Here is a 12,157-nt window from a genome sequence, read left to right as displayed (position 1 = left end):
CACACACATACAGACAGAGGAGCCTTGTATGGCAAAGTCTGAATCATATAATTCACTCTACCTTCTAGACCTAGGGTCAAATAAGCTAGTGATCAAGAGGGGTTATTCATAAATTATGCTCAGACCTGCCACCCAATTATGAAATGCCTAGGAAACACGTGAAAGCGCAACAAAGGGCAGAGAGGCCATTTATCGAGGGAGGCAGGGACACTGAGGCCAGAGTCGATGGCGTGTGTAATGGTGGGGAGCAGCCTTTGCTTGCTTTAGAGACTGTTTTGGTTTTGGTGTTTTGGTTTTTCGAAACAGGGTTTCTCTGTGTAGTCTTGGCTGTCCTGGACTCACTTTGTAGATCAGGCTGGCCTCGAACTCAACAGCGATCCACCTGCCTCTGCCTCCCAAGTGCTGGGATTAAAGGTGTGTGCCACCACACCCGGCTTGTTTTAGAGACTGTATCTAGAAGCCTGTGGTCCATGGATGGGACCCAGCATCTCCCTGTCCTTCAGAGACACGTGAGATGCAGAATTGCAGAGGGAGTAGGTGGTGTGGAGACAGATGGTGAAGATGAGGGAAAGAAGAGTGGGTGTGGGGTGAGAGGAGTGAGGGTTAAGGGGACCCGGGAAGGGGCTCTCAGATTTCGGGCGAGAGGGGTCAGGGTGTGGGAGGCAGGTAAACTGGAATCACTCTGAGGATAAAGAGTGCGGGGCTGTGACTCGGGTAGAGCCCCTTCCTTGGGTTTACAGAGTCCTGGGTTCTTATCCAAGCACCAGAGAAAATAAAGAAGAAATGGCGTGTGCGGTGTGGGGAAGACTGGAGCTATAACTCAGTTATTAGTGTGCTCGCTAGCACTCAAGAAGCCCTGGGTCCCATCCCTAACATGCCGTGAATGGACACCTGGTGTCCCTGTAATCCCAGCTCCAGGGAGTGGAGGCAGGAGGATTGGGAGCTCAGGGTCATCCTTGTCTACATAGTAAGCTTGAGGCCAGCCTCAGCTACATAAGACATCCCCCCTTTTTGGGAGGGGTTGTTTGTTTTTGTTTTTGTTTTTTTGTTTTCTGAGACAGGGTTTCTTTGTGTAGCCTTGGCTGTTCTAGACTCACTTTGTAGACCAGGCTGGCCTCAAACTCACAGCGACCTGCCTGCCTCTGCCTCCCTCCCAAGTGCTGAGATTAAAGGTGTGCGCCACCACACCTGGCCTCAAAAAAAAAATTTTTTTTTTTAAGGGCTGGAGAGATGGCTCATTGGTTCAGAGCACTGGCTGCTCTTCCAGAAGACCTGGGTTCAATTCCCAGCACCCACGTGGTAGCTCACAACTGTCTGTAGCTCCAATTCCAGGGGAGTCCAAAACCCTCACACAGACATAAATTCAAGCAAAAACACTGATGCACATGAAATAAAGATAAATAATTAAAAAAAAGAATTTTTTTTTTAAATTTGAAAGGGAGGGAAAGAGGAGAAAAGAGTAGTTATAAAAGGAGACACAGAAATGAGATGACACTGCAGGTGTGGGTCCTGGGAGTCTGGCGCTCAGAGTACAAGACCCAGTGAAAATGAAAATGTGCATCCTGCCCCACCCCACCTGCCCTACTTTCTAGGCTTACCACCTGGGGAAACTCTCCTGTGCCTCTGACAAGACTATGTTTGGCAGTCTAAGAGATAGAGCGCTGCACACCCTCAAAAGTCCACAACAGGGGAGCAGTGAAAAAAAGGGGTAGGTCTTGGGGCAAGTACACTGCTCAACTTTAACAGCAACTGAAAGCAGAAAAAGTAAGCTAGAACTGAACTCAGCAACGTGGAGGGTGCTCTCATCTCAAAGACAGTGCTGTCTACAGGTTGGACCATGCCCCTGCCCTTTGGGTTTGTACAGGTGAGCACACATGCCTATGAAACACAGTTGCCCTTCGGCATCTCCTGAAGTGGCTCCCAGGAGCCCCTTCGTACAGATACTCTAATCCATGGATACTCATGTTCGGGATCCCTGCTTTTCTGTATGCTCAAACCGTGCACATTTTAGTACCTTATGTAAAAGAGTGTGGTGCTTTTTGGGTAACACACAGATTCACCTATAGACTTTGAGCCAGTTGGATGATACTTCTAACGCCTATATGAGTTTAGGAGTTTAGAGAATAAACAATGTCAAGAAAAAAAGGTCTGGGGGGCTGGAGAGATGGCTCAGAGGTTAAGAGAGCCACCTGCTCTTCTAAAGGTCCCCAGTTCAATTCCCAGCCACCACATGGTGGCCCACAACCACCTATAATGAGATCTGACGCTCTCTTCCCATGTGCAGGTGTACACGCAGGCAGAGCATTGTATACATAATAATAAATAAATATATCTTTTCTTTAAAAAAAAGAAAAAGAAAAAAGGTCTATATATGTTCAGTTTGCACACTCAATGTTTTTGCTTGTTTGTGTTCTAGAACATGCCTGGTCCCTGGTTGAGTAAACCCCAGGATGTGGAGCCCACAGATCTGAGGACCCGCTGGAATCCTCTGTGTTGTTTATTTTCATACGAAGGCAGAAAACAGACTAAAGAAAGAGTAAACTCAAAGCAACTGTCCTTGGGGAGGAATCGCATGAGTAGGAACTGGAGCTCAGGGTCAAAGACCTCTAGTCTAATGATAGAGTCAAAGAACTTGAAATGAGGGGCGGGAGACATGCCTCAGCAGTTACAACTGTTTGCTGCTCTTTCAGCATTCAGTTCCCAGCACCTGTGGCAGGCTGCTCAGAACCACCTGTAACATTAGCTCTAGGTGTGTGTGTGTGTGTGTGTGTGTGTGTGTGTGTGTGTGTGTGTGTCCAGGGCAGACAGTTGTGAGCCTGTGGCTAGCACTAGGCACAGCTTCCTGTTCGTGATTTTAGTCTGTGACTCACCAAGGGGCTGGCCCAGCACACTCAGGGTGCGGAGATAAACACGAGCAAGAGTCAGACAAGAGAGGTCCTGACTGGGACCACTGACGGGGAAGGACAGGGGATCCCTTTGCCAAGAGGCATCCCTATAGAGACTGTGTGCCTAGGGGCCACGTTGGAAGGAGCTTGCTTTGTGGCTGTTTCTAGGAGTTCACGAAAACAAGAATATTAGAGATTCTTCCTCTTAGAGGAAGCTGCCTCTCCCAGCACCCCTCAAGCCACTGCGTACTGTACCTAAACCCTCTGGTGCGTTCTCTCAGTCCAGGGTGTGTGTGTAGGCCCATCAAAACAAACAACAACCACAACCAGCCAGGCTCAATGGCTCACGCCTATTATCCCAGCAGTCAGGGAGGGAGAGGCAGAGGCAGGCGGATCTCTATGAGTTCCAGGCCAGCCTGGCTCAGAACAGCCAAGGCTATGCAGAGAAACCCTGTCTTGAAAAACAAACAAAAAACAAAACCACCAAAGCCAAAACCAACCAAACAACGCCCCCCAACAATCAGATCATGAAGGATCTGGGGAAGATGGCCCAGTGAATGCTTGCCATCCAGGCATGCAAGAACGCTAGCATGAGACCCACTGGGTCCCCAGCTCCCACGTCAGGAGAGAGCATAGTGGATATAGTGATCCTCCTGAAATCTTAGACTCAGGAGGTGGAAACGGGATCTGTGCAGCAAGCTAGCTAGACCAGCCAAATAGGTGAGCGCTGGGCCCAAGTGAGAGACCCTACCTCAAAGACTTGAGGAGAACACTTGACGTTAACTTCTGGTCTTGATGCACATACATACCTGTATGTGCCTCTGAGTGTGCACACACCACCACCACCACCACCACACGCTGTCGTAGAAGGCATTTTTTTCCTAGAAAACAATGCAGTCTTCCAAAAATGCAGCTGTGCCAAAAAGAGCCCATCACCGCTGCCAGGTCTATGGACCATTACATTTCCCTCCTAGGAAAAGGCAGCGCGGGGCCAGAGCGGGGGATTGGTGTGGGGTGGGGGTGGGGTGGAGAGGCCATTGGATCCTTACCCTGACATTCCAGCCACTCCTCCAAGACTTTTTTTTTTTTTCCAAGACAGGGTTTCTCTGTGTATCCTTGGCTGTCCTGGACCTCACTCTGTAGACCAGGCTGGCTTCAAACTCAGAGAGATCCTCCTGCCTCTGCCTCCTGAGTGCTGGGATTAAAGGCATGTGCCACCACCACCTGCCTCCTCCGAGACATTTGTACACAATTCTGTCTGAATCGCTCCTGGGGGCCCGAGTGTGTCCCTGGAAGTGCTAGAGTATTTGACTGTGGAAGGCTAGAGGAGGGACTCCATGCAGCTCTATGGAAGCCATCATCCATGCTGGGTGAAGACTTTCCAGTGTGGCTGCTTTGGGGTCACCATGCTCTCTCTACAGAGTCCCACAAACTCAGTGGCTCCCCAGGCTGAACTTGGGTAGAATCATGCTTTGGTTTGTCATTCCAAGCTCATGAATAGGGGTAGGCCAACACCGGCAAAAACAGCCATGGGAGGGGGGGGGGCTGGAGAGATGGCTCAGTGGTTAAGATCACTGCCTGCTCTTCCAAAGGACCCGGGTTCAATTCCCAGCACCCACATGGCAGCTCACAACTGTCTGTAATTCCAGTTCCAAGGGATCTGACACCTTCACACTAATGCACATAAAATAAAACTAAATAAATTATTTAAAAAAAAAAACAGCCATGGAATGCTGGCACTGGGGCCTTGGGAATAGTGCCATTTCTGGCTCATTCTCTCTGGGTGCATACAGGTGGGTGTCGATGCTGGCTGAAGCTGCAATGCTTCCTTGCAGAGGCTTGCTAGGCTGTCTGGAATACAGTTCGTGCTCAGTTCGCCGCCTTGGCAGCCCTGTGAGTCTTGCCTGTCAAAGGTGAGTCTTTTGTTTACAGGAGCAGAGAAGCTAGCTCAAGGTGGTGCGGGTGTGGGTGGGAGGGCTGGGCTGCCCTGGGAAGTGGGGAGGGACCGGATTCAGATGATCTGTCTGCCACCGTTTTTTTTCTCTGCTGATCCCATATAAGAGCAACAGGGCTTTTTCTGTACGATAGGGCTGAAGGCCTAAAAGATGCATGGTCGGGTAGGTAGAGCCAAGGACTGACTGGGATGGGCTGGATTCCAACCCAGATATGTACACATTCATTCATTCATTCACTCATTCATTCATTCATGTTCCCCACTAGGGTTTTGAGGCAGAGTTTCTGTATGTAGCCCTGGCGGTCTTGAGATTCACTATTTAGATCAAGCTAACTTTGAACTCACCGATCTATACCTGCCTCTGCCTCCCTGGTGCTGGAATTAAAGGCAGGCACCACTGTGTCTGGTTAGCTTTCACCTCTTTATTGCCTCCTGTGTATACTTAACAGAAGTCCTCACTCACACCTGCTTTATTGAGCTGTTTCTTCTGTGTGTGTTTTTAGGTACCAGCTGGGTAGGAGCTCCTTGGTTACGAAGGTAACTAAACTAGGTTTGAATCTATGGTCCCTCCTGGCTGTGAAAGGCCCTACAAAGCTTTGTCTCCCTGCAAGACCATGTGTACCCACAGACACAGGTTGGTGACCCACCGTGGCCTCCCAGTAACTGTTGGTTTTACAATTACTAAGCATTATTAGTGTGAACAGCAAGTGACTCCTGGTGAGCATTTGCAAGGTTCTTGCACAGGTGCAAAGTTAGCTGATGGGGGTGGGGATGGGGCAGGCTGTGGTATTTTCACAGAATAACAGCTAATGTTATATAAAGCTATGCCTAGCATTTAAAAAAAATCATCAGAGAGCTAGAGAGATGGCTCAGAGGTTAAGGGCACTGACTGCTCCTCCAGAGGTCCTGAGTTCAATTCCCAGCAACCATCTAGAATGTTATCTGATACCCTCTTCTGGCCTGCAGGTGTACATGCAGCCAGAGCACTGTATACATAATAATAAATAAATATTTTTTTTTAAAAAGTCATCAGGGTAGATCCCCTGCGATTGGCATTGGTGGGTTTATAAGAAGAGAAAGACACACACACACACACACACACACACACACACACACACACACACACCCCCCGTTCACATTTACTCCTTGCCTCTTGCCATGTAGACTTTGGCAGCAAGGCCATTGTCAACTGTAGCCCCTTGACCTTGGTCCAGAGCCATGAATCCAAATCATCCCCTCCTCTTTATACTGCGTGCAGTGTTGGCACTGAGGTACCAAGCACAGAATGCAGACTAAGAGAGGAGCTAGCCTGTGGACTCCCAGGTGCAGCTCCTGGTGGCAGTCTTCCCTGGCTGAAGAGGGTGAGTGAATTGGGTCCACTGGGCAGGATCCAGGGCAGACCACTGACAAGTTGACACCTTGTTCCTGGCTTCCAGCTTTCCCAGACAGACCAGAGCATCCAACCGCCACATCTTCCACAGGGAGGCTTAGAGACCAGATCTCTCCCTGCTTGCTCAGAGGCTGCCCATCTTCCTGGTGAAGGCTGTGGACTGGGCCCTATGTCTCAGAAACATGTGGGAACCAGGTGCTTTCCCAGGCTCCTGACCAGCAGGTGGGATTTCCCATCTTTTGAAGGGTCACTTCCCAGTTTCTCCCCAGCACCTAGAAGCACCATCCTTGAACTTGCCTTCCCTCACAAGGGCTGGTGGCTGCTGGCCTCTCGGTATCTCCTATCAGCCTACAGTGAGAGATTGTGTGTGTGAGGAGAAGGGGGCAGAATACTTCCCTGCCTTCCTGCTTCCCTGCCCACCCTATCTCTCCAGATGCCGGATGTTCAGGGCTGTAGGAATACATGCTGGCCACTCAGATGGCAGCTACAGTGAGTGCTCTGATGAGACCAGTTGTAGGAAGCGTGACTTCCTGAATGGCTTCTCCCTCAGCCTCTGTTTACCTGTCAGCCAAGGGGAGGACTGCTCTCACGGAAGGCTCCAAGCATGCTTAAAGGAACGCGAACAAATGAAACCAATTACAAGAGCTGTACTTATGCAATGCCACCTACATGGTCACTGTGCACTCTGAATGAGCAGACACATGCCATTTTCTTTTTTATTTTATTTTATTTTTATAATTTGGTTTTTCGAGACAGGGTTTCTCTGTGTAGCCTTGCCTGTCCTGGATTCCCTTTGTAGACCAGGCTGGCCTCGAACTCAGAAATCTGCCTGCTTCTGCCTCCTGAGTGCTGGGATTAAAGGTATGCGCCACCACGCCCGGCTCACATGCCACTTTCTATAGGAGCAATATTTCTTAGCTTACATTAACAAATTCCTTAAAAAAAAAACCCACAAACATTCACATGTAGTTAGTCTGGCTTTTAGATCAAAATGAGTGAATGATCTAGAACGTTTTGGTCCCCCAGAGCGGGAGTCAGCTTTGGAGCTATTTTCCCCAATGTGCTACCACTGGGGAAGTTGGTGAAATTTGGGACAGGTTGATGGAGACAGATTAGCTGAGGGGAGGCCCAACCTGGGCACACAGTCACAAATATAATGAGCGCCTGTCTCGGGGAAGGGGCGCTGGAGAGAGACTGAGTCACTTTGGGCTAGGAGAGATGCTGGGAAATGAGGCCCAGGGAGCTCCCAGGGAGGTCCTGGTGGAGATGCGGAGGGAGAGCAGAGGACTACTTGAGGGGGCGTGTCCTCAGGTCTTGGCCCTGCCCATTCCCGCCCTCCCCCACCCCCTTGTCTGCCCTAGCTCCTGGCCTGGGGCTTTCGCTTTCAGTCACCAGCTAGAACGCAGCTGAGGCATCTGAGCTCCCGGCGCAAGGGCGGGAGCCACCGCCGCCCCTATGGCTCCCCCCGCCCTCTGGGTCGTGCTGGTCGTCGGACTACAGCTGTGCGCCACCGGGTACAGCGTGCCCGCCCAGGTGAGTGACTCTTGGGGTCACGGGGGGGGGGGGGGGGACAGCCGTGCTTCACAAAGTGCCCACTTTTGCCCAATTCCGGGACAGCGCGAGAGACCCCAACAGACACGCGCCACGCACCTCTGGGGGACCCACTGGGACCCTAAGCCTGGCACACTGGGAGCCTGGGTTGGAGCTCGGGACCCAGCAACCAACCTCATGGTCCAGAAATGTCCCGTGGCTCTTTCTGCGAGGACGAGGACGGCTAGGGCGTGGGTAACCCCCAGCTAAGCTTAGGAGCACCGTTCCTCCTAGTGACCCTGTGAATTCCTTTCCCTTCTGTCCCGCGCGCTTGAGGTGGGAAGGTGAAATCTGGGACGGGGCGATGGAGACAGATTAGCCACTAACGCCACTGCCCGAGCGGGTTGCCGCTTCTGAAGACTTCCTTCTCTGTGCCACAGGCTATCTCTTTCCTAGAAACACTGGGGCTGCTAGTTGTCGGCAGGGCTAGGAATCTAAGTAGGCACCTAATTTAAACAGACAGTTGGGCAGTGAGTCACTTCTCTGCCACTCACCCAGATCCCTCCTATGGGTCCACCCGCTGTGTTCAGAGTCCGTTTCAGAATATTCTCTATGTGCTCGGAACAGTGGAGAGTTGAGACGAGGGCAGCTACCCAGCGAGCTTCAGGAAAACGGAGAGTAAAGATACCCGTATTCACGTTACTCACACAAGAACAGGGTCGATCTACCTATTTTTCTATTTTTCCTTCCTGTCTCCACTGGCGGTACAGGGAACACAGATTACAAGTATGGAAGGTGAGGCCCAGAGAAATCACCTTTTCTGTAGGGCCTTGGGGGGGGGGGCAGTTTGCTGCACAGGGATATGCCTTCGATTTGCTCCACGGGTGGGGTGGGCTGTTAGGCATGCTTTCTGCCTCGCGAGCCCACTCTGATGGGCAGGGTGTGCCTACCTGTCTCCAGGGGAGGAAAGGGGGAGGCGGCTTCTGTGGTGTTGTGAGGTGACTCAATGGTCTAAGACTATTTGCTCTTCTCAGGAATGGCCTCATCCACAGTGGATGTTGGTCCTCAGGGAGGTCCCGGTTCTGAGGCCTGAGTGTGACTGTGCATGGCCGTTGTGCTCTGAGCTCCAAAGAAGAATAGCCCTTTGGGCACTGAGCTGAGGTCTGTCCTTGGGACCAGGGCATATGAGCTTCCATACAAGACGGGAGGCACAGGCTCCGTGGGATCCGGGTGGCATGCTGGTGTGATCGGAGAGGGTCTCCCTCACACTTCCTTTCCTACATGACCAGTGCCAGGTCAGCTTGGACACCTGCCTTCTGCGACTATTGCCGTGGACATATAGCTGGCCTGCCCTTGTTCCTACTTACACAAATCCCTTTTGACAGAAAGACTTTGCTCAAGTTCAGACATCCATGTCTGGGAAGCCTCTGTGGCGCCTCTTAGTGGAGGGGTTGGGGCAGAAGCCTTCCGTTCCAGGTATCCCAGGCCAGAGGCGGGTGGCACTGGCTCACTTGCAGCTACGCCCTGTGAAACTGATGACTAGGTGTCTACCAGCTCACTTGGAGCTGTGCTCTGTGAAACTGATGTCTCTAGGTGGCTGCCGTTGTGCATGTATGAGCCCTGCACACATGTTGTCCACTCTACCGCCCACCCCTTAACTCTTCCAAGCCTTTTGTAAATACCAATTATCCAGAAAGGCCTGTCCGCATTCACAGACTTACCTGACCTGCTCTTTGGAGCACAGATTACATGCTACTTTTTCTTCTCTGTGTGTCCTACCCACCTCAAGGATGGAAGGAACGAATTTTATGGTAGCTCCTGGATTGGGACACTCACATGCCAGACACTGTTGGACACTTTGTCAAATATTGGCTCTAAAACTTCCCTTCCAGCTGTTCCTACAAGGGGGATACCACTGTTGCCCTGAAAGGTGTGGGAATGGATGACAAGCTGTGACATACCACAGGACTGGAAGGTGATGGGGTGAGCTCTGAAGGCAAAGCTGCTGGCCTGACTCCCGGTGTTCTTTTCCCCAGACCCTGTATCCCCCACTCCTGCCCCTACTATGGGACTCACAAACATTGTGTGTAGCTAGGTTGGGTGGGTGAGAACTCTGAGGACATTTGAGCAGGTTCTAGGGGCAGCGAATTCAGTTTACCCTTGGGGCTCTTGTCACACACCCTTTGACAGGGAACTCACCATTCACCTATTCAGTCTTTCACTCATTGGGCAAATAAAACTCATGTGAAGGCAGGGTAGAGGAGCACTTATTCTGAGCAGGGTCTTAACCTTGTGGATGTGGCCTCATGATCCCTGGGAGTCTTGGTGCTACTGTTTGCTGATTGGACCAAAGTCTGCAGCATCCCAGGCTGGCACTGGAGTGGAGACGGGTACCTGCGGTACTGCTGAGCCCAAGGGCTCTTTCCTTCTTTCCTCACACCTCTGTCTTTTGTTCACTAACCAGCATCCTTCTGGGGCATCTGTCTTGTGAGTGAGAATTGTGATTGGGACCTTCAGATGGCAGCGGGCAGGTGGCCAGGCACCCTGATACAGTGCCACGCATCCATCAGCTCTCACACACGCCCAGCTCTAGGATCCCCTAGGAACCACGCTGCCAGTGTGGTTACACACCTTACAGGCTCAGGTTTTGCTCCGAACTGCCTGTGTGACCTGGGTTAAGTTAGCTTTTGTTTTCTCCTCTGTTCTTGGGAAGAGAGCACTTGCTTGGCTTTTTTTTTTTTTTTAAAGGATGCTGTCTTGTGTAGCCCAGGCTTACCTTCAGTTCACTATGTTGGTTAGAATGACCTTGAACTACTGATCTTCTGTCCACATCTCCAGCGCTGGGATTACAGCCGTGTGCCATCAACATCCAACTTGTGTAGGGCTGGATGTGTGTCCGTGCACGCTAGGCTAGGACTCTCCCCACTGGATCCCATCCTGAGTGTTTGTCTGGCATTCTTGGGTTGAAGAATGACCCAGGCAATAGTCCTGGTGCCTGGCCCAGTGGCTTCCTGAAGCATTTGTCTGTCTCCAGGGCTAGGAGACACTTTGACACTTTGTGGCCCTTGTTAGCTAACGCTGGAGAGGGAGCCAGGGTTGCTTGTCAGGGTCCCCTTTGTCAGGAAAGGGGAGAGTTCAGCCAGGGTGGCTTTGTGGGGGGAGGGAGAGGTTTGCCACCGTGCTTGGTATATGTGTTACATTTCTTGTTCCTCATGCTGACGACTTAATCACAGCACTCAAGGCGATACAGGCGGAATTATCAATTCAAAGCCATCCTTGACTACATGTGGAGTTTGAGACAACCCTGGGCTTCCTGAAACTGTCTCAAAAAAAAAAAAAAGAACTCAAACCAAAAAACGTCCTACTAAATGTCAGAGATACTTGGCTGACCTTTGTAGTGACTCGTGACCCTATTTTTATAGCTAAATGTGACAGGTTGGTGGGTAGATCCTGGTTCTGGTGGCCTTTCTCTTTCAAAGTGTCTCTGGGCTCCTCCGTCTGCTGTGGCAAATGTGATGAGACAGAGATCCTCTCCCTAAACAGCTCACACACACCCCTACCCCTGCCCACCCTGGCTTATGATTGGACCATCTCAGTGGTAGTGGCTCAGGCCCTGTTGCGGACAAGGAGGGAAGTTGGGGGGTTGGCACTGGGGGAGAAGACGTGAGGTGCACATGATACACTCCCATTTTCACACACGATCAGATACCAGCTCCCTCAGCCAAGGCCCAAGGTCTGAGTCACATAGATGTCAGCTCACAGCCTTACTCTGCAGGCCTGTGGCCGCGTGATCTGGATTCCCCTCATTGCTCTGTACAGTGGAAAACACTCCCTTGGCGGTGGCTAGGACTAAGGTGTTTTACCTGCTTTGAAGCCACTGGTGTCTTTTTGAGCTACCAGTAGCCTGCCCTGACTTAGTTATATGCAGTGCTTTCAGCTAAACAGGGAACTACAATACACTCAGATCTGATCTCTGGGAGCCATAGGACCCCAAAGCTTAGGCATCAGATATCCAGTTACCCCAAGTTCCTGCCTGAGTGACTTTGCTGCCTAGTACCCCAAGACCAACTTCCTTCCTGTCACCTTTTCCTGCTGTACTTCCTGGCCCCATGCTCCCCCCTACCCCGGCCGGGCCCCTCAGATCACTTGCCTGCCTGGGGCTGGGACCCCTCATCGTAGCAAAGTCTATGTGGTCAGCAAGTCACCACCCTACCCTTTCAGCAGCAGGTGTTAAATGTCATTTGGGGACCATGAGAGGTATGTTTGAAGAAGACAGGAGTATAGAAGGCCCTAGCTCAGTGGTTCTTAACTTGTGTGTCGTGACTCCTTTGTGGATCAGAAGACCCTTTCACGGGGTTGCCTAAGACCGTCCTGCATATGAGATATTAAGTTGCAGTC

The 12,157-nt window shown here is 51.2% G+C and overlaps 1 protein-coding gene across 2 annotated transcripts in view; it reads left to right on the top strand.

Annotated features, from left to right (window-relative positions):
• Positions 1–7,596: 7,596 nt before the first annotated feature.
• TNFRSF1B (TNF receptor superfamily member 1B) overlaps positions 7,597–12,157 on the top strand; it is a 35,626-nt gene continuing 31,065 nt past the window's right edge. Inside the window, exon 1 of one of the 2 annotated variants that reach the window (XM_084787700.1) lies at positions 7,597–7,762. In XM_084787700.1, the coding sequence (XP_084643826.1) occupies positions 7,685–7,762 (78 nt within the window). In that variant the 5' untranslated portion in view covers positions 7,597–7,684. The remainder of the gene's footprint in view (positions 7,763–12,157) is intronic. The other variant, XM_084787699.1, reaches the window with a different exon arrangement.

The sequence above is a fragment of the Acomys minous genome, assembly GCF_964271855.1.
Source record: "Acomys minous genome assembly, chromosome: 6".
NCBI classification, from domain to species: domain Eukaryota; kingdom Metazoa; phylum Chordata; class Mammalia; order Rodentia; family Muridae; genus Acomys; species Acomys minous.
This window is presented reverse-complemented; position numbering and strand designations above follow the sequence as displayed.